This window comes from Chrysemys picta, chromosome 2 (assembly GCF_011386835.1).
Source record: "Chrysemys picta bellii isolate R12L10 chromosome 2, ASM1138683v2, whole genome shotgun sequence".
NCBI lineage: Eukaryota > Metazoa > Chordata > Testudines > Emydidae > Chrysemys > Chrysemys picta.
The window spans coordinates 85,748,691-85,773,948 of NC_088792.1; the positions used below are offsets into that span (position 1 = coordinate 85,748,691).

Sequence of the window (25,258 nt, forward strand, 5' to 3'; positions counted from 1 at the left end):
TAATAACAATTACCTTTGAGGATAACTGACTATTCAGAAATCCATCATATATTTTTATATTATTCCAAAATTCAGTAAAGAAGTGTGATAGACTAGTAACAAATCATTGCAAAACTGAGCTTATGAAAAAGGCTGTAAATACTGCAGTTCTGCCAAAATATATTTGGAACAACCACAAGTATAGCATAAATATATTACAACATGGATGTATACATTTAGCTAATAGGATGCACTATGTGTCCATTTTCACATTTGGTGGGGAAATAAAGCAGAGTTCAATAAAAGCTGTGAAAATGTCTGAGTTTGCGAATAAAAATATCAATAGTCTTCTGAATGTTTGGCAACTTAAATAATCAAAAGGTAAGTTACCTCAGTAACAGGTACATTTTCTTTAAGTTCAGTTGTATGCAATGCCAGTAAAGCAATCACTCTGGCTACTTTGGCACGTCTGTGAATTAAATACATTTGTTAGCTTCATGGAAAAAAAAAAAAAAAACAAGTTCAAGATCCTACTTTATTTATAATGGTGTATTGTACACAGAGTATACATTGTTAAGTGTATGCCGTTTTGAAGCACAATTTTACATTAGAAAAGCCCAGAATTTTTTTTAGACACTTTATCCATTGCTCTTTAAAACAGCATTTTATTTCAGTAGCTCGATTATGATTTAGGCAATTACCTGTGCAAAGTGTCATGAATCTCCCCTTCGTACAATAAAGTGTATGTTAGTATGAATATTATCTAAATTATTCATTAATCACACTCATCTACATTTGTTTAAAATACAGAAAAGCCATCATAAGTCATTTTAAATCTTTGACTCCAGTTGTCAAAATAGATTCCATTGCCAGAAATGAAGGGCATGTCAGAAAATTAACTTTAGATAAGAGTTAAAACTACCTTTTTAATTTTAAAAATAAGGAATAAAAAAAAGCTTTCTATAAAATAACCAGCAGATGGCATTATTTCATTATAATTATTGACAAGTTTGCTTCAAAGAAAGCCTCTGTTATTATGGATATTATACTTAGTTATGGCAGGGGTCAGTTTGTTTGGGGATTTTTAATACACTACATCATAAACTACATTATAGAATTTGTAGATGTGATTTCAGATCCTTTATTTATTCTACTCAGTTTTGCATATTATTGTTGAGAAAAAAATTATTTTCCTGAATAAATCTAACAGCACATCCAATTTGTAAAAGAAATTGAGAAAGATATTAAGTTATTCTTCCTTTGTCTAAATATCATTAATTAAATCTAATGAGACAACTCTTAGAACACATTTATTTATTATTTTAAAAATAAGTAAAATCAAGCTAAAATTGGTAGTGGCTAAAATGTAATGGATCTTATTAGGCTTGAGGTACTGAAGAAATTCAAATCACTACACATACCACTATATTGTGTAATGTCTGTGGTCATTCCTCTTTCAAGGAAAACCATAGCAGATGTTTAAGTATGCCCTGTAAAATATTCAGCAACAATCAGCATTTGAATAAATTCATTTGTAATAAGTTGTTTGTTACTTACATATCCCAATTTGGAGCTGCCCGCAACTGTTGTATTAACAATGGGAACTAGAATAAGGAATAGATAAATACACATTTATTTCTCAAAAAATCCCTGTTCATGTATAAGAATAAAGATATAAGTCTTATGAAAATACATATTTAGATTTTTTTTAAATGTCTATTTTGTACTCTGACTACAAAAGACCTTGGGCGCTGTTCAAACCCATTGATTCAAAAGGATGTACTGACAGTTTGGGGGGAAAAAAAAGAATTTTTTTTAAGCTTTGCTTAAAACTATATTCCCAGATAAAAATAAATATATACTAGAAAAACTGTGATTGCCCACACACACACACACACACACACACACACACACACAAAGGTAAACAGACTAGTGATAAAAATTTGAAATGGCTATTCATCTGAACTAAACCAACCAACCAGCCTACAAATTCTCTGTTACTCTGCAATACAATTGTTTTGGCTAATATCAAGTCTAGTATCAACTGAGTATTCAACACACCATCTGGAAGGACTGTTTCCAGCCCTCTCACGGGCTCTACGATCTAATATGTCTCTGTCTCCAACTGTTATGATCTTATTTTGTCTAATGCATGTGTGGGGAAAACTCTGCCCTTATTACTCCACTATAATTGCAATTACTTTATTGAGGGCAGAATTTGACTTCAGTGGAGTCAGTGGCATACATGTAAATAAGGGGAAATTAGGCCATGATTAAAATTGGCCTTCAGTCAAAGAAAATAAACTGAAGAAAAAAAAATCTCAAAATTCAAAGCTATAAATTTATTTTAAAAGGCAGCTTGTTATATAATAATTCTGAGAGTGTGTAGATCACTTCCATAGTTAAAATACAAAGAAGGGAAGTACAAGTTTTTGCTATTTTTGCATACCCAAGACTGAAAAATGAATTAAGCCACCACCCAGAGACCAGCAAAACGAATTGCCACATACAGTTTGTTTCCTTAATGGTTGTACATGTTTTAGAAAACATGTTTACCATCTATAAAGGTATGGTTAAGGAGGATTGTCTATAACATTTTCATATGCATATTTTTCCCCAAAAGCAGTTTTCTGTGTTACAGCTTTTATGAATAACAATTTATAGCATCTTATAACATTTTGAGGTACTATTAATGCTGGAGACAGTTTAAATAATTATTTAATTAACTCTATTAACTTAGTGAATCATAAGAAAAAAATTAATCTGGAGTCTAAAAGACAGACAATGCTCCATAACTTCTTTTCAAGAAATCTAATTGGTACATTTCATTGCTTTGTCCTTAATTGGCTGTACTGCATGTGTCTTTATACCAACAGTTCCTTAAAATAGAAGTAAAGGGCACCATTGCTAAAGGCAGCTGACTTTTGCTGCAATGGCTGGTATGTGAACCATGTTGACTCTCCGGGAACCTTACTACTTACCAGCTGTGAGCTGATTAACCTGGTTGCTACTTCCTTGTGGCCAGCCACAGTGCAGAGATAGCATAGCAAATTCAATTTAGCTCGTGTTGCCCCTGTGTTCTTCTCAGTTGAGTCAATCAATGAGCACATTTGTTGCAAAAAGTCATTCCAGTCCATTTCTTTCAGAGAGGATAGCTTCTCAACTGTACACAAAAAATGTCAGCAGCTGTTTAAAGATTATGAATTGCCATCTTTGATTTTACTTTTAAATACTAAAATATAGTTATGTCCACATGAACCAAAGTAATTTTAAAAAAACTTTTGGATCCAATCACAACTTTGATATTTACAACAATATTAAGGCAAATAATTTAATTATTTTATAGAATACAATTATGAGAATTATCAAAAAGACCAAGAGAAAAAAGGGGGTACAACACAACAGGTGACGGTAAGTATACAAAACTATTTTCAAAGAGCAAAATCCATTAGGTTCTTATTCATAGTTTTGATTTGGTTCTTGCTTAGGTAAACCCACACTGCCTTCCCATGGATTAAAGGAAGTGATATTGTCCTCATTCATTCTTTAGTTTTTAATCAGATGTTGTCAATGGGAGTTCGCCAGAGCAACAATAAAGCAAAAATTAAGTAAAAGCCTGAGGAATTTGCTCAGAATCCAATTTATTTGAAGCATGTGGGCAGGTCTGCATCTGCTTAAATAGTTGTAGCATCAGGGCCTAAATGAGTTAAACAAGGTCAGATCGCAGCTGGGATTAGAATTAATTTCATGACTCCCAATCCATTACTCACAACATGTCTACAAGGAAAGCCATGAAAATTCAATCAATCCGTAGAGCTAAGCAATCCTGTCCATTACTTCTTGCACCTCTAAAACAGAAAAAAAAAATTTTTTTAAATGGTATCTAGACATTTTCATAGTGAATGTGTTGATTGTTCTTGGCAATATTTAAGGGGACTAATTCTCTTCGGTTTTACACAAATTTTACTCTGTGACAACTCCACTGACTTCAAAGGCGGCACTCCTGATTTACACCAGCGTAAGCAGGGAGAGAATCAGACTTTGGGTATTTATTTTAACCTCAATTCTCATCTTTGAAAAGGAAAAGTTTAGCCCTCAGTGTTGGTATTCAGCACCAGGGTAAGCGTCTTTTTTACAAGATGTTCTAACACTAGCCAAACAGTTGTTTGCCAGCAAAAATTAAAAAGCTGCAAACTATATAGCCACAAACATAATCTTCCAGTTGTTAAATAAATTATATCCTTTGTATAGCAAATGACACTGGAATCCATTTGGAACGCGGATCAAGCTTTTCAGCTCCATAGTCACCAGTTTCAAAGTTGGATGCTTAAAGACAGGTACCTCAATCTACATTCAGACACCTAAATAAGCAGTCTGGAATCCAAGAGATGTTAAGAACCTTTTGTTCCCTTTGAAGACAATGAAAGGTGTGTGTGCTAAGCACCTCTGAATAGCAGATCACTTATTTACATGCATACTGTATTTTGGCAAGTAAATGTCTACCTTTAATCACCCAAGTGTGAAAATTTTGGACTATGACTTTATCTTACAGAAAGTATTTGTTGCTGTTGTTTGGGGCCAAGGGATACTATATTTTATAACGATAACATTCCAACAAAATCACTGCTCAATATACACATCATACCAAATGGAACAGAATCTTACATTATTCCTCACTCCCTACTCCCACCATACACAGCTGAGAAGCAAAAAAGGAACATATTTTTAGCTGAAATTAATCTTCAAACATAATATATTTTAACAATACCTCTGTAAATAGACCAAAAGGAAATATTCCAAAGGAACTAGTATTACACTCCTGATAACAATCAGCCTTTTGTTTTTATAAATAACTTCACTTGATGCCAAAAAAAAAATGACTTTATGCTGGGCATTAGAAGCATTTCATAATTATAGGCAGGACTTGTAGCACCATCTTTTGTTATGGTTCAGCAACTCTTCCCATTATAAGACCCTTATTAGTTACAAAACTTTAACCATTTGGGCTGAAATCTTCCATGTCAGATATCTGCCCCAAGCTGAAATTTTTCTGGAAAATTTCTGCCAAAACAACTCAACCCTTTCCAAGAATGTTTTGCCCAAGTTAAGAAATTCTGGCAACTTTTTAAAAAGTGTAGTGTCTCCATGCTTTGGAGCAGGGACTTGAAATGTGTCCGGGATGTGACTTTTGCTGTCCATGAAAATCCACCCAAATTTCATCAAATTATAAACCTTTGGAAAAAAATCTCAGTTTTCACATGCTCCATAAACGCTTCTTCAATTTTAGCAGCTAAAAATCTGCAACGTTTCCAACCTCACTGCGCATGCTCTAGCTTCTCATAGCTTCTATTGCTCACCAGAATGCACATTCACCATCTCGGAAGAGCAACTGAGCATTTGCCAGTCCAATACTACAGGGATGAAGCTGGACTTTCCCTGTAACTGCTACTCTGGGGCAGGGTGGGGACAAGCAGGGAGCGTGTCTCTCCTGTGCTCTCAGTGACCCTTCTTGCTGGCACCTCAGCAGCATGGAGGAGTAAGCTGCCTAATCTGATTTGAGTAAGGACAAGAGCTAGACTGAGGATGAGGGAAAAGATAGATTGAGACATGGAGTCTAGTGATACTGGAACTAATGTGTGGGGAGAGAAACTGTTACTGGCAGCTGTAGGGGAAGAGGCTGGGACTAGTTGGTCAATGAAAGACTGGGACCGGGGGCACAAAGGCTCAGAAAAGTTGGGCAAGAAGACAGATGAGGGAAAATGGGGGGAGGAATCGGGAGTCATCTGTGTGAGAGTGAGAGCGCTGATCAAATGACGAGCCTGGAGATGGGGAGGACCCGGGACTGGCTGAAAAACAGGATTGGAAGTAAGAAACAGAGCAGGGGGAAAACTCAGAGAGAGCCTAGAGAGGGAGACTGGGACCCAGTGGGAGGCAGGAGGGAAGGGAAGATCAGGTCAAATGAAGAATCAAGAGGGGAGAAACTGGGACTGAAAAGAACAGTATGTGATTGTGTAATTATAGACTCAATTGTAATGCATATGCACAAGTGGGCTGAATTAAGGTTGCACAGGTAACCTTAATTCTGTCATTTCATAAGTTTCAAGTGCTTGACTTTGGAACCCTAATAGTGTTTTTAACGTTTTTAACTTGGTTTTCGTATGCAATTCAAACTTAATTTCCCCCAACATCTGACTGTGTTTTGCAAATAAATTTGATGCAACTAGAGCAAAAAACCCTTGTATAATGAATTCCTGTAATTAAAAAAAGTCACTGAATCATGCAGTTCACTGTGAAGGGATGAACTTTTTTCCCTAGATTTAACAGCATAAAAGACACGGAGCTGAGTCACATGTGATCAGGCTCTCATGCACTCCAGCTGTCTGCTGGAAAATGTTGGGACTTTGATCAACACAGTTGAACACACTGACTCCCAAACCCTGGGAGAGTCCAGCCAAGATTTTCAAAAGGACAGGCTTCAAAGTCCTTATGGAGCCTTCTAAATAAAGTGATCTGATTTCAAAAGTCTAAGCAACGCCAAATGGAGAGAGTTATTCCACTGATGAAAAGCATACATATTGTATTCATTTATTTCCTAAAGGTTTTAAATAAAAAAATAAATACATTTCAGAGGCAACTAAAGTTTTCCATAGCTTTAGTGTAATAACTGGATTTGAGTGCTTATTTTTTTTGGTTTGCTATTTTCTAAATAGGGCCTAATAAGTCTTGCTTTCTTGTAGGCTGAGCTCTGCAATTTGTGAATAATATATTCTCTTTGAAATAAGTATAAACACAATAGAAAATGATCTCAAACTTTCTTTCAAACATTTAATAGAACCAAACTACACGGTAAAACAATTACTAATTCTTCCTTGAATAGATGTATGCGATTCATTATCGCCTAGGAAAGTTATGCATTTCAATCAACAGGAAACTATGACACTTCAGATGGAAAATTATGAAGAAAATGAAAACATGCTATGTAAGTATGTGCTGTCACATGAAGCACTTATACATTTTATCAACTTCAGCAGAACTCTACCTGAATGTGCTGGTATATGTAACATTTTTAAGTCAAATCTAACTGGTGCTTGTTTCATTATCTGGAAAAAAAAAACAAAAAACAGTAGTTTGACTCAAGCCTATTTTAGATTTTTTAAAGCATTTGTAAATGTCTTTAAAGTAGAGAAACACAAACACAGACAAAGACAGACAAAAATATATTTAGCACATAAATTATAATGGTAGGAGTGGCTTGTATATTGTGTAAGTGTCAATGAGAAACAGGCCTAGAACCCGGGCCCACAAGGTTCATGGGAGCAGCCATGCTCCACAACCCTCCACCCAGCAGCCTATCAGTAGCTTACCTGACATCCACGTAGCCCAGCCCCAGTACAAGGCGCCACCCCTGAGGTCCAATTGGCTGAGTCCCAAAGCAGCTGATTGGCCACTGGCTCTGCTTAAGTTAGCAGCAGCACCAGGAAGCTGTCCCAACAACTGGGCTCCACTCCCCTTTGGACCATGCCTTGTGTTTCGTGCTTGCTCCTTGATTGTCTGGCTTTCTGACCCAGCTTAATTGCTAGCATCTGATTTATGGTTCCTGACCTCCAATTTGTCTCCCACCTCTGACTCCCTGGTATCCTGACCTAGCCTGACTCTGGTTCCAGATTCGTGGTTCTGATCTCCAGTTTGTCTCCTGCTTCTGACCTCCCAGTACCCCAACTCAGCTGTTTCTTGACTCTTGCCTCATGACTGTGGACTCTGGCTTTAGTAGGTCTGGCAGCCCACAACCCACACATGACAGCTTGTTCAGACCACTATAACCCTGTGGGGCTGAGCTCAGTGCAAGAAGGATGGACCCAGCAGCACAACCACAGTCACCAGAAGTATCAGACTCGCCCAACGTGGCTAATCAAACACTGCAGGCTTAAGTTGCACAGCTGACCTCGGACAACCAGCAGCTGCAGGAGCAAGCAAGGCAAATCAGCACCAAGAACACTGCAAATACAGCCTGCTGCACCTTCCCCCAAACAGGGGGCCTGTGATATCTTGACCTGAACAGTCTGGTAGTTCCAGGGTTTAATGAACCAATGCCATCTTCTGTTTCTGATGTGTCCCCAGACCTAAGCCTCTGACCCAGCCAAGGTGGCCTTGGTACTTGGCATGCTGACAGGAAGTGCATTAGATTACCCCCCTCTCCTTCCCCCCCCCCCCCCCCACTGGAAGGCCATACCCCAAGTGCTGTCAAACTGGGCCACCTTTCTCCAATTGATGTCAGGCATCTTTGATGACCTTCACCGAGCTCAAACAGGGCCAGGCTCTTCACAACTGGATAGTCCCCGCAATGTGCATGGCCTGCAATGTTTTTTAGGCTTCTCAAACTTCTACCAGAGGTTCATTTAGAATTTTTCAAAACACAAGCCAAGCCCCTTACTGCCACACTCCAGAAAAACACGCAGTTCCATTGGTCACCCAAGGCCCAGCACATATTCAAGCAGTCAAAGCTTGCCTTCACCGTAGCTCCAGTATTGGCCTAGCCAGGTGCAATGCAAGCTTTTGTTGGGGAAGCAGATGTCTTTAGTATGTCAATCAGGGCAGTCCTCTCCCAAAGGCAAATACTGCACCTCATCACGTACTACTTGAGGAAGCTCACCCACGCTGAGCAAAACTACAAGATCTTCAACAAGAGCTCCTGGCAATTAAAAATCACCTTCGAAGAGAAGCAACAGTACTTGGAAAGGGCCTACCATCAGGTTCAAGTGTTCACGGACCATAAGAACCAGCGATTCCTGCACAGGGCTAAGTCCCTAAACCAAAGACAGTTCCAGTGCCCTATTCTTCTCCTTGTTAAACTTTACCTTGACCTACTGCCCAGAAATGGCAAGGTTGACATCTTGTCCCAAAGATATGGCTCTGACCCATGAGGTCTCAGTTTGGAATCCAAATTACAGTGTATACATCTCACTGTTTCCATATCCATATCGAATCAATTCATTGGGGGTGGGGGGAGGGAGGAGTGCGGGGAAAGAAATCAGCGAGGTGTTTTCCTCAATAACCTCTCATTTATATTGGCCAAAATCAGAGTTCCCACTGAAGGCAGAAGCAGATTTTTAAAATTCACAATTAACATTAGGCTTGATTAACTACCAGAGATTGTAGAAAACTCTGCTAAAGTATCATGTGCTTTTATTCCCTGGTGTTTACCTGAGAGTAATATTTACCTGGCAAACTGCTCTCAAACAAATGGTGGAGCCAAAGTTGTGGTAAAAGAAATTTTTTTCCAGGAAAATGTCTCAGAGACATTGACAAAAAATCAGGCTCTGTCATGAAATCAACAAAACAAAAACAAAACCTACTTGATCAATCATTAAATGTCACCTGCTCCTGGGCCTATCATGGTATACCACAGGACATTTTGGACTGGACTTGAGTTTAAACCAGGTTAACTAGAATCATGTTTAAAACTGGCCTTTACTGGAAAGATTCTAACACAGTTTCACTGGCCAGTGAATTCATGGATGAAATGCACTATCAACAACTTTACAAAGACAAGACAGGGACAAATGGACTCACCAGTCAAATCAAGTGTAGTTTTAAATAATGGAAAAAAATTCTTTCAAACACTATCCTTAAAAGCCAACTATTTAGATTGTTATAAGGAGGTGATAATAGGGGGACTTAAAATGGTGAAACCAAGGCCTGGTCTACACTATGACTTTAATTCGGATTTAGCAGCGTTAAATCGAATTAACCCTGCACCCGTCCACACAACGAAGCCATTTATTTCGAAATAAAGGGCTCTTTAAATCGATTTCAGTATTCCACCCTGACGAGCAGAGTAGCGCCAAAATCGATATTGTCATTTCGAATTAGGGTTCATGTGGCCGCAATTCGATGGTATTGGCCTCCCGGAGCTGTCCCACAGTGCACCATTGTGACCGCTCTGGACAGCAATCTGAACTCGGATGCACTGGCCAGGTAGACAGGAAAAGCCCCGCAAACATTTGAATTTCATTTCCTGTTTGCCCCGCGTGGAGAGCACAGGTGACCACAGATAGCTCAGCTCATCAGCACAGGTAACCATGCAGGCCGATAATCGAAAAAGAGCACCAGCATGGACCGTACGGGAGGTACTGGATCTGATCGCTATATGGGGAGAGGATTCAGTGCTAGCAGAACTTCGTTCGAAAAGACGAAATGCCAAAACTTTTGAAAAAATCTCCAAGGGCATGATGGAGAGAGGCCACAATAGGGACTCAGATCAGTGCCGCATGAAAATCAAGGAGCTCAGACAAGCCTATTAAAAAACAAAGGAGGCAAACGGTTGCGCCGGGTCAGAGCCGCCGACATGCCGCTTCTACGCCGAGCTGTATGCAGTTCGGGGGGGGGGGCGCCCCCACTACTCCACCTCTGACCGTGGATTCCGAGGCGGGGATAATCTCATCAGCTACACCTGAGGATTCTGCGGACGGGGAAGAGGAGGATGAGGATGAGGACGAGCTTGCAGAGAGCACCCAGCACTCCGTTCTCCCCAACAACCAGGATCTTTTTCTCAGCCTGACTGAAGTACCCTCCCAACCCAATATCCAAGATCATGACCCCATGGAAGGGACCTCAGGTGAGTTTACCTTTTAAAATATAAAACTTGCTTTTAAAACAAGCGTTTTTTAATGATTACTTTGCCCTGAGGACTTGGGATGCATTCGCGGCCAGTACAGCTACTGGAAAAGTCTGTTAACGTGTCTGGGGATGGAGCGGAAATCCTCCAGGGACATCTCCATGAAGCTCTCCTGGAGGTACTCCAAAAGCCTTGCCACAAGGTTTCTGGGCAGTGCAGCCTTATTCTGTCCTCCATGGTAGGACACTTGACCGCGCCATGCTTGCAGCAAGTAATCTGGTATCATTGCATGACAAAGCCTGGCAGCATATGGTCCCGGTGTTTGCTGGCATTCAAGCAACATCCGTTCTTTATCTCGCTGTGTAATCCTCAGGAGAGTGATATTGCTCATGGTAACCTGGTTGAAATATGGGAATTTAATTAAGGGGACAGAGGTGGCCGTTCCTACTGGGCTGTTTGCCTGTGACTGAAAAGAAATCCTTCCCTGCAGTTAGCCAAGCGCGGGGGGGGGGGGGGGGGGGGGGGGGAGGATTGGCCCTGAGCTTTTTGCGTTTGGCTAGCAGGGATCTTCTCTGTTACCAGCCACGCGGTGAGGGGAGGGGTACAGCGATCATCCAGAGAATTGGATGGCAAGGGGGTTAGTTTGTTTTCTGCTGCTGAAGGTTAACAGGAAAACCGCAGCAGTCAACGGGCTTTGCTTGGTATGTGGGAAAGGAGGGCGCAGAAGCCGAAAGACAATGGCTTACAATGGCAGCATGCAACCTGAATTCTGTTGCCCGGACCTGCGTCTGTGATCTCTAACACCAAAGCCACAAGCACTCAATATTAAGATGGAAAATGCGACCTTGTACTGAAATCTCATGTGCTATGTAATGTGAATAGTGTTGTTCACCATGAAAGAGTATAAGCATTGTTCTGTAAAATGTATCATTTTAAAAACTTCTCTCCTTTTTTTCAACCCTCCCTCCAGCAGCTGCAAATTTTTCAAGCCTCCCTCCTCCGTCCCGAAGGCTATCTCAGATAAGGCGGCGGAGAAAGAGGACGCGAGACGAGATGTTCACGGAAATAATGGAATGCACCCGCAGTGAAAGAGCTCATTTGAATGAGTGGAAGGACACGGTATCTAAATTTAGGAAAGATGCCAGTGAACGTGAGGTCATGAGGGACGCTCGAGATGAGAGGTGGCAGGCTGCAACGCTGGGGCTGCTGCGTGATCAAACGGACATGCTCCGGCGTCTGGTGGAGCTTCAGGAATGGCAGCAGGATAACAGACTGCCGCTGCAGCCGCTGTATAACCTCCCTCCCCCCTCACCATGTTCCATATCCTCCTCACCCAGACGTGTAAGAACACGGGGGGGGAGGGGGGAGGCTCCGTGCACCCTCCCACTCCACCCCAGTGGACAGCCCAACCAAAAGGCTGTCATTATATTGAATTTTTTCAGTGGCCTTTTACTTCTCTCTTATCCTCCTCCCAAACCTCACCCAGATTACCTTGTTGGTTCTCTCCCTATGTTTATAATCAATTAATAAAGAATACATGATTTTTAAACGATAGTGACTTTATTTCCTTTGAAAGCAAGCTGGGGGAAGGGGGAGGGTGGGTTCCTTACAGAGAATGAGTCAATAAAGGGGGCGGGTTTTCATGAAGGAGAAACAAACAGAAATTTCACACTGTAGCCTGGCCAGTCATGAAAGTGGTTTTCAAAGCTTCTCTGATGCACAGCACTTCCTGGTGTGCTCTTCTAATTGCCCTGGTGTCTGGCTGCAAGTAATCAGCAGCCAGGCGATTTGCCTCAGCCTCCCACCCCGCCATAAAGGTCTCCCCCTTACTTTCACAGAGATTGTGGAGCACACAGCAAGCAGAAATAACAATGGGGAGATTGGGTTGGCTGAGGTCTGAGCGAGTCAGTAACGATCGCCAGCGACCTTTTAAATGGCCAAATGCACATTCTACCACCATTTCTGCACTTGCTCAGCCTGTAGTTGAACAGCTCCTGACTCCTGTCCAGGCTGCCTGTGTATGGCTTCATGAGCCATGGCATTAAGGGTAGGCTGGGTCCCCAAGAATAACTATTGGCATTTCAACATCCCCAACGGTTATTTTCTGGTCCGGGAAGTAAGTCCCTTGCTGCAGCCGTTTAAACAGATTAGTGTTCCTGAAGACGCGAGCGTCATGAACCCTTCCCGGCCAGCCCACATTGATGTTGGTGAAACGTCCCTTGTGATCCACAAGTGCTTGCAGCACCACTGAAAAGTACCCCTTGCGGTTTATGTACTGGGTACCCTGGTGCTCCGGTGTCAAGATAGGGATATGGGTTCCATCTATCGCCCCACCACAGTTAGGGAATCCCATTGCAGCAAAGCCATCCACTATGACCTGCACATTTCCCAGAGTCACTACCTTTCGTAGCAGCACCTCAGTGATTGCTTTGGCTACTTGCATCACAGCAGCCCCCACAGTAGATTTGTCCATTCCAAATTGATTCCCGACTGACTGGTAGCTGTCTGGTGTTGCAAGCTTCCACAGGGCTATCACCACTCGCTTCTCAACTGTGAGGGCTGCTCTCATCTTGGTATTCTGGCGCTTCAGGGCAGGGGAAAGCAAGTCACAAAGTTCCAAGAAAGTGCCCTTCCGCATGCAAAAGTTTCGCAGCCACTGGGAATCGTGCCACACCTGCAACACTATGCGGTCCCACCAGTCTGTGCTTGTTTCCCGGACCCAGATTCGGCGTTCCATGGCTATAACCTGCCCCATTAGCAGCATGATCTCCAAAGCACCGGGTCCCGCGGTTTGATAGAATTCCATGTCCATATCCTCATCACTCTCGCTGCCGCGCTGCCGTAGCCTACTCCTCGCCGCCTGGTTTTGCAGGTTCTGGTTCAGCATAAACTGCACGATAACGCGCGAGGTGTTTACAATGTTCATGACTGCTGTCTTGAGCTGAGCGGGCTCCATGCTTGCCATGGTATGGCGTCTGCACTATTCACCCAGGAAAAAGGCGCAAAACGGTTGTCTGCCATTGCTTCCCTGGAGAGGGGGATATACCCAGAACTACCCGCGACAATGTTTTTGGCCCCATCAGGCATTGGGATCTCAACCCAGAATTCCAATGGGTGGAGGAGACTGCGGGAACTCTGGGATAGCTACCCACAGTGCAGTGCTCCAGAAATCGACGCTAGCCCCGGTACATGGACGCACACCACCGATTTAATGTGCTTAGTGTGGCCGCATACATTCGACTTTATACAATCTGTTTCCAAAATTCGAATTATATAAATTCGGATTAATCCCGTAGTGTGGACATACCCCAAGGAACAGAAACTATTAAAAACAAAGGGGTTTTGTTTATTTTTCAGTTTAAAGCATAGATCTTTTTAGTAAGTACAGACTGTAAGCAATAGCCTTTCCACAGTTAGAAAGGCAGCTGCCTCCGGTACAAAATATTTCAGTCCAAACACCTGCAATTAATTAAAGTTGTTTAAAATAACGATTTTTTTGTACATAGAAGCCATCACACCATTCAGCACAAGTGGTAGTTTCTGCTCAAGACTCTCTGTACTAGAAGAGAAGGAGTTTTCCAGATCAGGATTAAGGTGCCATAGCAGAGAATTGTGAACATTTGTCCAGTGTTGCCTATAATTTCAGTCTCTCGTTTTCAGAAATATTCAATTCATATTTTTTAGAAAAATTAATCATATGTCTAAACCCTGCCAATTTTTCTGCACCCTGCAAACATCCCACAACAGAAGTCCGTGTGAAAATCTAAATCCTAGTGTAAAAGGATTAGTATCCAGTGAGAAGACATCTAAATCTACAAAGTTTCATTTTAATAAGCATACCTTTAAATAAATATCTGTCGAGACTAGATGTTACTGGCGTTTAATAAGTGAAGGCAAGATATCAAAAGGTAAATCTGCAAGGGCACCAAATGCATCATTTAGTAGCTTCCACTAATTGTTGGAAACCCTTTCAGATTAATATTTGATCCCCAAATAAATCAGTTCTCCATACTGACTGTATAATATGGCCATACAAAACTGCAGAAATCTTGTCAAAAGGCTTAGCAGATGACTGGGTGGAGCTGTTTATGATGAGAACAATAAAGGAAAGGAAAAGAGTGGTCACCCTGTTTAAAGATGTATCTGTGCAATAAATTGCACAGCAAGTTCCTTAATCTATTCTTTAGTATCTTACTTTGCCATACCTTTGGATTGTCAATAATAGGGGTTACAAAAAGGTCAGATTCTGTGTAGATGAGCTCTTTCATCTTGGACTCCATGTCCTGCTGGCTTGAGTGTACATTTTTACCCTAGAACAAGAACATAAATACAGTAGTCAGGTTTGTAAGAAAAGTTTTCAAAATTTTTGCTGCAATATTTCTTTTAAACACTACCAAACTGCATTGTATGGATAACGCAAATACTCTGTGTTTGTATTATTTGCTTTACGGGAGTGAATAGATTCCTTAACTAAGATCAGGTCCCACTGTGCTAGGCACTATACAAACATACAGTAAGAGAAAGATGCTGATCCAATAGTAATAGACAAGCCAGACAAAGGGTGCTGAGACACAAGGAGATTACGTGACTTGCCCAAGTTCTAAAAATCTTTCCAGAATCAGGGCCTTATATTCATTATCCGCACCCCAGTTACTGCAGCACATTCTATTACCATTTTTTTTTTTTTAAATTCCCACCAACCTACAGACACACTTTTCTTAAATCTTTCATGAAATAGCAGGTATTTACATGCCAATTATATGGTTTATGCATTTCTTATTACTCAGTGAACATGTTTGTATGGACAATGCCCATTACTTTGTCCAGTACATCTTTTTAATGTTCATTGGGGGGGGGGGAGGGAATGAAATTTTATTTACACACCCCACCATGCCCAATTACCAACACCACCATTTTTGAAAAATGTATTCAGGTGCTTAACTTTACACACCGTAAATAGTCCCATTCAGAGTCAATGTGTATAAATCTTTGAAGGATTAGAGCCCAAAATTTCAACAGTATTGGCCTTTTTAAAAATAAAGAAAAGAAAGTTGGGAACTTACAATCAACAGTTATATAAATGATTAGAATTATATTGTCTCTAAAATCCTATTTAAATTATATCCTTTTCTTTTATGAGACTTAGTTTTATTAATCAAACTGCATTTATGACATTTATGAGAAAATTGGAGCTATTATTCTCTCCCTAAAGTACGTTTACTCAATACACTAGAAATTACCACCAACTATCAGCTATGTTTTATGATCTGTAATTAAAATAATATTAACATACTCTTTTTGAGCAGCAAAGGTTGATAAATAAAAATAAAAATACATTATTTCAGACATAGGTATGTGTTTGTTTTAAAACGAGGGGGGAAAAAACTAACAAAAGTTAAAACTGCCACATTAAATTGAAAAAATATAATCAGAAAATATAAGTATCAAGAATATAACAGCTTTAAAATCCCCACCTTTTAAAAGTCATACAAAATGATAAAATAAGAGGAGTAGTCTTACAATTTATATATTTTGTAAGAAATATTTACATGTGAAAATTAACAATAGACATTCCAATAATAACCTTAAGAGTAAAACGAACAGGAGTACTTGTGGCACCTTAGAGACTAACAAATTTATTAGAGCATAAGCTTTCGTGGACTACAGACCACTTCTTCGGATGTGGTCTGTAGACTACAACCCACATCCGAAGAAGTGGGTTGTAGTCCACGAAAGCTTATGCTCTAATAAATTTGTTAGTCTCTAAGGTGCCACAAGTACTCCTGTTCTTTTTGCGGATACAGACTAACACGGCTGCTACTCTGAAACCTTAAGAGTAACTCATTTCTTTTTTCCCTACGCAATGCAGTTACTCACTAATGTGTTTAATAACTATTGTATGTTATACAAAATGACTAATATAAAGATAACACATTATACTTATATTATAAAATATTTTAGAAATTGTACATAATATAAGGTATATCAATTGTAGATCAGTAATAGATACAAAAAGATATCTTTCTGCAATATCGATAGTACATAATTAACTAAAATGTTAGTATTCTGAAATTGAAAGAGGTGTGTGCAATACACCTTAAAGACAGAGGCGGGGAGTTGTTTGGGCCCTGCCCCAGCCCAGAGCCTGCACCCAGCACCTGAACTCCGTCCCAGAGCCTGCACCCCCACCCCCTTCCCACACACCCTCTCCTGCCCCCAAACTCCCTCCCAGACCCTGCACCCATACTCCCTCCCAGAGCCAGCACCCCTCACCCCCTTCTGAACCCTCACCCCTTGCCACAGCCCAGAGCCTAAACCCAAACTCTGTCCCAGAGCCTGCACCCCTCACCCCCTCATGTACCCCCAGAGCCTGCACCCAGCACCCAAACTCCATCCCAGATCCTGTACCTCAGGCCCCCCTCCCCCACCCAAACTCCCTCCCAGAGCCCAACCTCTCACCCCTTCTGCACCCAAACTCCCTCCCAGAGCCTGCACCCCAATCCCCTGCCCCATCCCAGGGCCTGAACCCCAGACCTCCTCCCCCCACCCAAACTCCCTCCCAGAGCCTTAGGCAGGTGGGGTGCGGGTTCTGGACACCACCAAAATTTCTATAAATCTGCCACCCCTGCTTAAAGATACAGTTTATGTAGTCTGAATTTAGTTACTGTCGTAGATACATTAGTCCTCTTTCCACCGAATATGTGTTAAACCATCTTTCTATAACTCAGAACTTGAAATGTTACATTTCTTGAGAGCTGTCTCTTACAGGTCAGAGTTAACACTGTTCTTGAAATATCTACTGTTAGTTTTCATACATACATTAACTAAAAAAATCTTGCATCAGCTGTAACAATATTGAAACTTTCTTTATATTACCTTATCTTTTCTATATATTTTTTCAATGTTAGATTTTCTTTTTTTTAAATTATAACACTCCTGGTAATAATGTTTTCTAATGTTTGTGTAACATCCTACAGTAACCTTATTGCCCTTTTTATTTAATTAATGTATGTATTGGTCTGGCAATCTCTTTTATTTCTCTTAATTAAGGGGCAAGAGATGCTGAGCTCCCAAAGTTTGAGCTAGTGCAGGGGCAAGTTTGGCCTCTGGTGTAATTAACAGCAGCCTGAGAATTGATCTTAAAATTCTGTAAATGTGTAGATTTGGGGATTTTTTTTTTTAATTTCAAGAGGGAACGGAGTGCAAGTTGGCTTTATAATGGAATCCAGGTTGCAATCTTAACTATGGAAATATTACTATCTCACAATAATATACTTCTCACCTTTGTCAAGCATAAAGTTCTTTGTTCTGAATTCTGAGTTAAGGCAGCAGCAGCACTATTCATTTCTACTGCAGTGCTAGTCCTCGGAGTTGGACGAGAGCTGAAAGACATTATACAAAAATTAAAGAGTGCTGATTAGCTTTCATGGATTACAAGACATTCTGGATTATGAAACCTCTACATAATTCCCATTTGTGAGGGGAAAGTGTCATGGTTAACAGGCACAATATTTGTTCCATCAACCCAATATATACTTCCTGTTTTTAAATCCCCCATAATAGTTTGTTTTTTTCCCCCCCACCATCAACCCTCCAAACCAAAGGACGTAGTCATATTAAAATCCCATCTCCTAAATGTGATGAGTCACCAAACAATATCTCAAGGCGATTAACTTGCTGGATTGCAATGCACTTTATACTGTTCTCAGCTCTAAACAGCCAGCAGTGAGAATGGAAGAAGTATTGAAACTGACAAGTATTCTGATGGTTTTTGTATTCATTCTTCTCATTTTTAAAATACTGTTTGTTCATAACATTTTTACAAAGTCACCAAGAAGATTAGGAGGACACGCAAGGAGAGACCAGGGTGTTGTGATAAAAACAAATTCACTGATTAACCAAGCTAGGTGTTTGGATTTTTACCCCAATGTAATCCTTGCTTTAGACAGATCTTTCTACTAGATTAGTGAATGGTGAGGGAGGCTGTTTCTGAAACAAGCAAGTTTCTGCTTCATGTGGACAGAAACTAAGCCTCTTATATCAAAAATGAATCCCTCCTGCCTTGCGGAAAATGAAAAACACACACAAAATAGGCCCTCACCAACTAAAACTCATCATTTCAGTTTTTATTTAATGGCTCCTGGGGCACATTGCACAAATAGCACACATAGAGACTGATAACCTGTGCAGCACAACTGACAGGTCTTTGCAGACACTATTTGTTGGCCTGGCTGAAACTGCAAGCTTCAAACACTCCACCCTATTAAGAAGAAATTAAAAATTGCTTAAGTGGTAAAGAGCATTTGTGCATACATAAAGCAAGAATGGAAGTAATGAATAACAGATAAACTTAAATTTTTCTAATCCTGTTTAGCAAAACAGCCCAGAGACTACAAGATTTTGCTATGAAAAACAGTAAAATAAAGCAATATTTAAATCCTGGGCTCCAACATCTCAAGGGTTTCTTTATACTAACTACCTAAACACAATTTTCCATACAGAATCATGAGCCAATCTGCTTGCGTACAAATACTGCAGTCCAGCCTGCGCTCTTTTAATTAAAAAATAACATTTAAGAAGATACTCCATACATTTTTTCTTTTCTAATTATTGCTCTTTAGTTTGTCATACCTAAGAAGAAATATGGACTCATTTGATTCACCACCAGGTGCACTTTTAGGCTGCAACTCAGATGGATTTTCTGTTAAAAACAAAACAAAAAACATGGAACTCATATTCATTTAAAGATTAAGAGGAATAAAATTTATGGAACAGGTATACTGCTGGGATTACAAGGCTGATCGGATTTACAGAACACACTCATCTGAAATGAGACAATATTAGCAATACATAATCTTACCTAGTTTGAAAGATTTATTAAGTTGCTTATCTGCTCGTGAGGATGACATGTCATTTGAATTTTTATGTGTATCCAATGGGTCCTTGGTATCTCTAGATACAAACAACTCCGTGGTTTCACTGTTGTTTAATAAGACATGCTAGTTAGACACTAGTTACTTAACACATTTCAAAAAATCAATACTATAGTGTTTTTATATTTGCACTAGTGTTCGCAATAGTGATAGATACGTTTCAAGAGACAAGATTCAAGATACATCCGTGCTATGAAAGTATTGTAACAAAATTTTTAAAACATTTTTATAAATTAAAATAAAAATACAAATAATGACCAGAAAACAGTTTTTTTATAGTAAAAAGGATATTTCTCTACTTATATTTATTATAAAAATGTTATTTTCACTGAACATATTGTACCTTGAGCTTATGTCCCGGCTATTTGCGGAATCACCATCATATCTGTTGAAAGCATCTTTCCAGAATGGATGCTGTAACAGGTCTGTCCAGTTCAATCTTTGTAATACAATAGAATAAAGATACTGAAACAGCACTACAATATAGTACCATGATTTAATATTCTATGAATCTCTCAGTGACTGACAAACCTGTTATTATGTAACAATGTAATCATACCATTTATAAGTCACAAGCCCAGTAAAATAGATATTTTAATGCTTTCTTCTCCCACTTTCAAAACAAGTTTGGACTGATTTTAAATTTTATATGATTCTAAAATTGCCATCATTACCATTATCCTGGTGTTTGTTTGTTTAGTACTGATTATCAGAGTAATTTAATCAAAACACTCAGCAGAAATCTTTGTATGAGAACAATATAAATTAACTGCAACATATTCGAAACAGACAGTTACATCTTTTTGCAGATGTAATCTGCAAAATGTCATGAATTCAGTATTGCAATAGTCATCGCTTTTCGGAAGAGGAGAAGACATAATATGTGATTAATTGTCCTGGATTAGACCACTTTACCTCTTTTGAGGATCCTTTTGAAGCAAACCATCCAGCAAACTAAGGAAGTGTGAAGAAGGTTTGGGAAGAGCAGAACCTGTAAACAGAAAAACTCCAAATAATAAAATGAATTTAGCCTAAAACTAGAATGATTACATGAATAATAGAAGAAATATAGAGTTCATATATAGGTCCTGTTCCTGCTAGTCACTAAAGACACGGGATATACAGGGGTACAGAGGTCTGTCTACTTGTATATGATAACACAACCAGAACCTAAGACAGCACATGCAACAGAAGCTTCCACTAACTAAGCAGCAGTAATTTTAAAAGTTTCTAAAAGGAAATATTCACATTGGGATGATTCTCATACAGTATAAAAAGAAACAGTTACTCGCCCTGTGCAGTAAATGTAGTTCCTCGAGATGTGTCCCTCTATGGGTGCCCCACCTTAGGTGCATTTGCACCCCCTGTGCGTTTGATTGGAAATTTCTCAAGGCAGTGTCCGTTTAGCCCATGCATGTATGCTAGTCAGCCTCGTGCCATTGTTATATAACATGACATGGGTGGACCACCCTCAGTTCCTTCTCTACAGCAAAGCCCTATAGCAGAGAAGGTGGAGTGCGGGTAATGGAGCATCCATAGAGACCACATCTTGAAGAACTGCAGTTACTGCACAGGGTGAGAAACCATTTATTCTTCTTCTTTGAGTAGTATCCCTATGGGTGCGCTACTCAAAGGGGGGCTACTCAATAACCACCTAAAGGAGGAGGAGGGGGCTTTGGAGTCGAGTCCAGTATGGAAGAAAGTACTCCTGATACTGTGTTTGACTCCGCTGTAGAGTCACAAGTTATTGCACAGTGTTCAGCGAACGTATGTATAGAAGCCCAAGTAGCAGCTTTACATATTTCAGTAATGGACACCTTTTTGAGAAATGCCATACAAGTGGAAATGAATTTCATACAGTGAGTTCGTATGTCCGAAGGTGTTTGAATATTATGCGATTTGTAGCAATTAATTCAGTCAGATATCCACTTGGAAAGTCTTTGATTAGAGATTGCAGATCCATTGAGCTATCTGCGAGTAAGACAAACAATTTGGGGTCTTTCTGAAGGGTTTAGAGTTCTATCCTGACAGAAAGCCAGGGCTCTCTTGACATCAAGGGTGTGCAACAATGCCTCTTGTTTATCTAGGTGAGGTTTAGGGTGGAAGACTGGCAGGTGAATAGGTTGATTAATATGGAATTCAGAGGAGACTGTTACCCACAGTTTTCAGAACCCAAAGCAGAGGTAATTTAACTGTTTCTCTCCAGAACATGTCAGGAATAAATCATTGGGGACACAGTTCCTTCCTCTGTCTGATAAATGATTGGTAGAAACAAGAGTGCTTTTACATAAAACTACTCTTTTATTAGGTCTCATGCACACACACACACACACACACACACACACACACACACACACACACACACACTAGCAGTAGGTTCAGAACACCCCAAACATTTATATAGATTGAGATGGGTTCGAATGATTAGCAACCAGGCTGGGGGCCCTCCTTCCATCCAGCTGCTGGGAAGTTTAGGTGTCAGCTCCTTGCCTAAAGAAAAGTTTCCCCAGACTGCTCCGAAGCATGCTTTCTAACTAACTCTATAGATTTTCTCCGGACAAAGCACATAGGCTGTTCTGAGTTATTCCCATCGCAACAGCCAACAACAATTCATTATTATCCACATCATCAAAACTGCTTCAGGAAAAAAAAGAAAAACATCTTATGAACAGATAACCAGAATCAAGGTCAGTTTTCCACACACCCCACCACCACCACCGAATCTTTCCTTTTCACTTTATATATCCCAGTCAGTAAAACTGCAGCTTGAAGCTTTTTGTCTGCCTAAGCAAGGCCAGATTTTTCTCCTGACTTTATGGTGTCCTCGATTCTAGCTGCCAGGGAGGGGGAGGGAAGGGAGAGGCTAAGTGCACAAGATGACTGCAGATTATATCAAATCCAGGTTTCTCACAACAATGTTAGGCAGAAATTTGACCTTATCCTTAAAAAATACTGTGAAAGGAGGGCATGCCATACAGGCTCTAATTTCCCCAACCTGTCATGCTGACATGATGGCTATCAGGAATGCCATTTTCACTGATAAATGGAGAAGCAAGCAGGTAGCCATCAGTTTAAATGGTGGTCTTGTAAGGCATTTAAGAACTAGATTGAGTTCCCAAACTGGAGTATGATGCTTAACTGACAGAAAGAGATTTCCGAGCCCCCTTAGGAACCTCACTGTCGTTGGGTGAGCAAAATAGGAAGGAATAAAGGGTGGGAATAACGCTCTGCTGGAGAATATAAAGCCATGATGGCTGCCAAATGGACTCCAATGGAGCTCAGCGATAGCCCTAAACTTTTTAGAGTTAGGACACAGTCTATTTGGCAGCAATGAGGTTGTCAGTGGAATACATCTGAGGTCACACCAATAGACAAGTCTTGTCCATTTTTAAGAGTATGGGTAGAAGATCGTTTTCTGGTGTGTAATACTATTATTCTTACCTCCTCAAAGCAGGTTGTCTCTAATCCCATGAACCATTAATCAACCATGCTTTGAGATTAAGAACTTTGAGGTTGGGATGTAGGATCTTTCTGCCTTCCTGGAAGAGGAGATGAAGACTGGCCTGCAGAGTGATCAGTGAGCAAACAGCCAGCAGTTTTATGTAAGGAAACCATGTGTGTCAGGGCCAGCTCAGAAATATTAGGATGACTCTGGCTTTGTCTTCTTTTATTTTCAGTAGAACTTTGGCAATTAGAGGAGTCAGTGGGAATGCATAGAGGTGATCAGATGACCAATGAAGGTGAAAGGCAACCCCAGGGATTGGTGATCGAGCCTGCCTTTAGAGCAAAACTGGGCACATTTCTTGTTTATCACTGTGGCAAACAAGTCTATCTGGGGCGTGCCCCATTGCCAGAATATGTGGTAGAACATGCTGAAATGTATTTTCCCACTCGTAATCTTAGAAGAAGTGCCTGTTAAATGTGTCTGTGATCACATTCTGAACCCCTGGAAGACAACGACTTGATTGCATATGCACAGATTACAAAGCTTGACAGCCTCTGCACAGAGGGAGGGGGATCTTGCTCCTCCCTGCCAGTTGATATAAAACAAAGATTTGGGGTCTGTGCTGAATTGTATTGCTATGTCAGAAAGGGCCACAAATCTGTGCAGTGCTTTGGCTCTTGCTGTTACTAAATGGAGATGAGCTCCTATGAATTCCAAGTTTTGTATATGGGTCAGAGTGAATTTTTGAATGTTCAATTGTAGGCCCAATTTGAGGAAGAGATCTATGGCTTCAAAAGTTACCCATGAAGTGACCCTTCAGCAGCCAATCATCCAGGTAAGAGGCCACTAAAATACCTTTCCTGCAGAGCTGAGCCACTACTACTGACATGACCTTCAGAAAGACCCTCGGGGCAAATGACAGGCCAAAAAGGAGCATCCTGTACTGAAAGTTGTCCTGGCCAATAGTAACACATAGGAATCATTTGTGAGATGGGTGGATCGCAATGTGGAAATATGCATCCAGAAAGTCAAGGGCTGAGAAACAATTCCTTTGATCTAGTGACAGAATTATCACCTGCAAATGTCACCATTTTGAATTTTGGTGCTTTCACATAAGTGTTGAGTAACCTCAAATCTAGGATGGGTCTCTAACTGCCATTCTTTTTTTGGTACCAGGAAGTACCTTAAATAAAATCCCTTTCCTCTGTGCTGCATGAGAACTGGTTCTATAGCATCCAAGTATAGAAGAGAGTCCATTTCTACACGAAGCAAGCTCTCATGAGAGGAGTCCCTAAAGGGGCATTGGACAGGAGGGTTGATTGGTGGAAGGGTCGTAAAGTGGGTGGAGTACTCTGGGAAGATGACCTCCAAAACCCATTTGTTTGTGGAGATAGACTCTGAAACCTGCCTGAAGTGGTAAAAGGTGGTCACTGAAGGGAGGAAGACAGCTGAATTGGTGCAGCTGGTAAGGATGAGGATGGTCATTCAAGACCTCAATCAGCCCATCAAAATTGCTGCTTGGAGCTGGAAGGGTACAAGGTCAAAGGCTGAGAGGTGGATGGTTTCCGTCTCTGGAATTTTAGTCTCTTTTGATGTGATTCATACAACCTCTAGGAGGTTGGGAATTGCACAGGATGGGATCTCTGAGCCGTCTGTGTCTTGTAAACCTTCTCTATACACCTGCCTATAAGAGAACGCAAACTAACCCTGGAGTCCTTTAACCTGCTCAGAGATTCATCTATACTATCTGCAAACACTTTAGACCCACTGAAAGGGAAGTCTTCCACTGTATTCTGGACTTCTTTTGGAAATCTGGAGCCAGAAGTCCCTCTCACAATTACCACCGTAGAGATTGAATGGGTAGCAGTATCAGCAGCACAGAGTAAGGCTTGTAGTTAAGTTCTGGAAGGCAGCTGTCCGTCCACAATAAATTGCCTGGAATTGCTCTCTACACATTGCCAGTAAGCAGTCAACAGAAGATTGCAGCTTGGTGCAATTTATATGATATTTCACCATTAATGTCTAGTACTTGGCAATTCTAAATTGTAAGGAGGCTAATTAATAAGATTTTCTACCAAGTAGGTCTAAATGCTTCTGATCTTTGTCATAAGCATAGATTTAGTGTGGTGCTGCCTTCCCCATTTGTTAACTGTATCGACCACAAAGAATTAGGAGAGCAATGAGAAAATAAAAACCTCAAGTGTTTTGCTAGAAAGTAATATTTCTTATCTGCGCTCTTGCATGTAGGTGAAATAGTAGATGAGGTGTGTCCAGAAGGGCCACGTT

The 25,258-nt window shown here is 40.5% G+C and overlaps 1 protein-coding gene across 3 annotated transcripts in view; it reads right to left on the reverse strand.

The window, feature by feature from the left end:
• ULK4 (unc-51 like kinase 4) overlaps positions 1-25,258 on the reverse strand; it is a 408,217-nt gene that overhangs the window by 358,692 nt on the left and 24,267 nt on the right. For all 3 annotated transcript variants that reach the window (XM_024107953.3, XM_005278594.4, XM_065587118.1), the window contains 10 exons: positions 20,443-20,518; positions 19,871-19,966; positions 19,455-19,573; positions 19,226-19,295; positions 17,877-17,976; positions 14,800-14,904; positions 7,019-7,079; positions 2,961-3,142; positions 1,537-1,583; positions 370-448 (listed from right to left, as the gene is read on the reverse strand). In XM_024107953.3, coding sequence (XP_023963721.2) covers positions 370-448; positions 1,537-1,583; positions 2,961-3,142; positions 7,019-7,079; positions 14,800-14,904; positions 17,877-17,976; positions 19,226-19,295; positions 19,455-19,573; positions 19,871-19,966; positions 20,443-20,518 — 935 coding nt within the window. The remainder of the gene's footprint in view (positions 1-369; positions 449-1,536; positions 1,584-2,960; positions 3,143-7,018; positions 7,080-14,799; positions 14,905-17,876; positions 17,977-19,225; positions 19,296-19,454; positions 19,574-19,870; positions 19,967-20,442; positions 20,519-25,258) is intronic.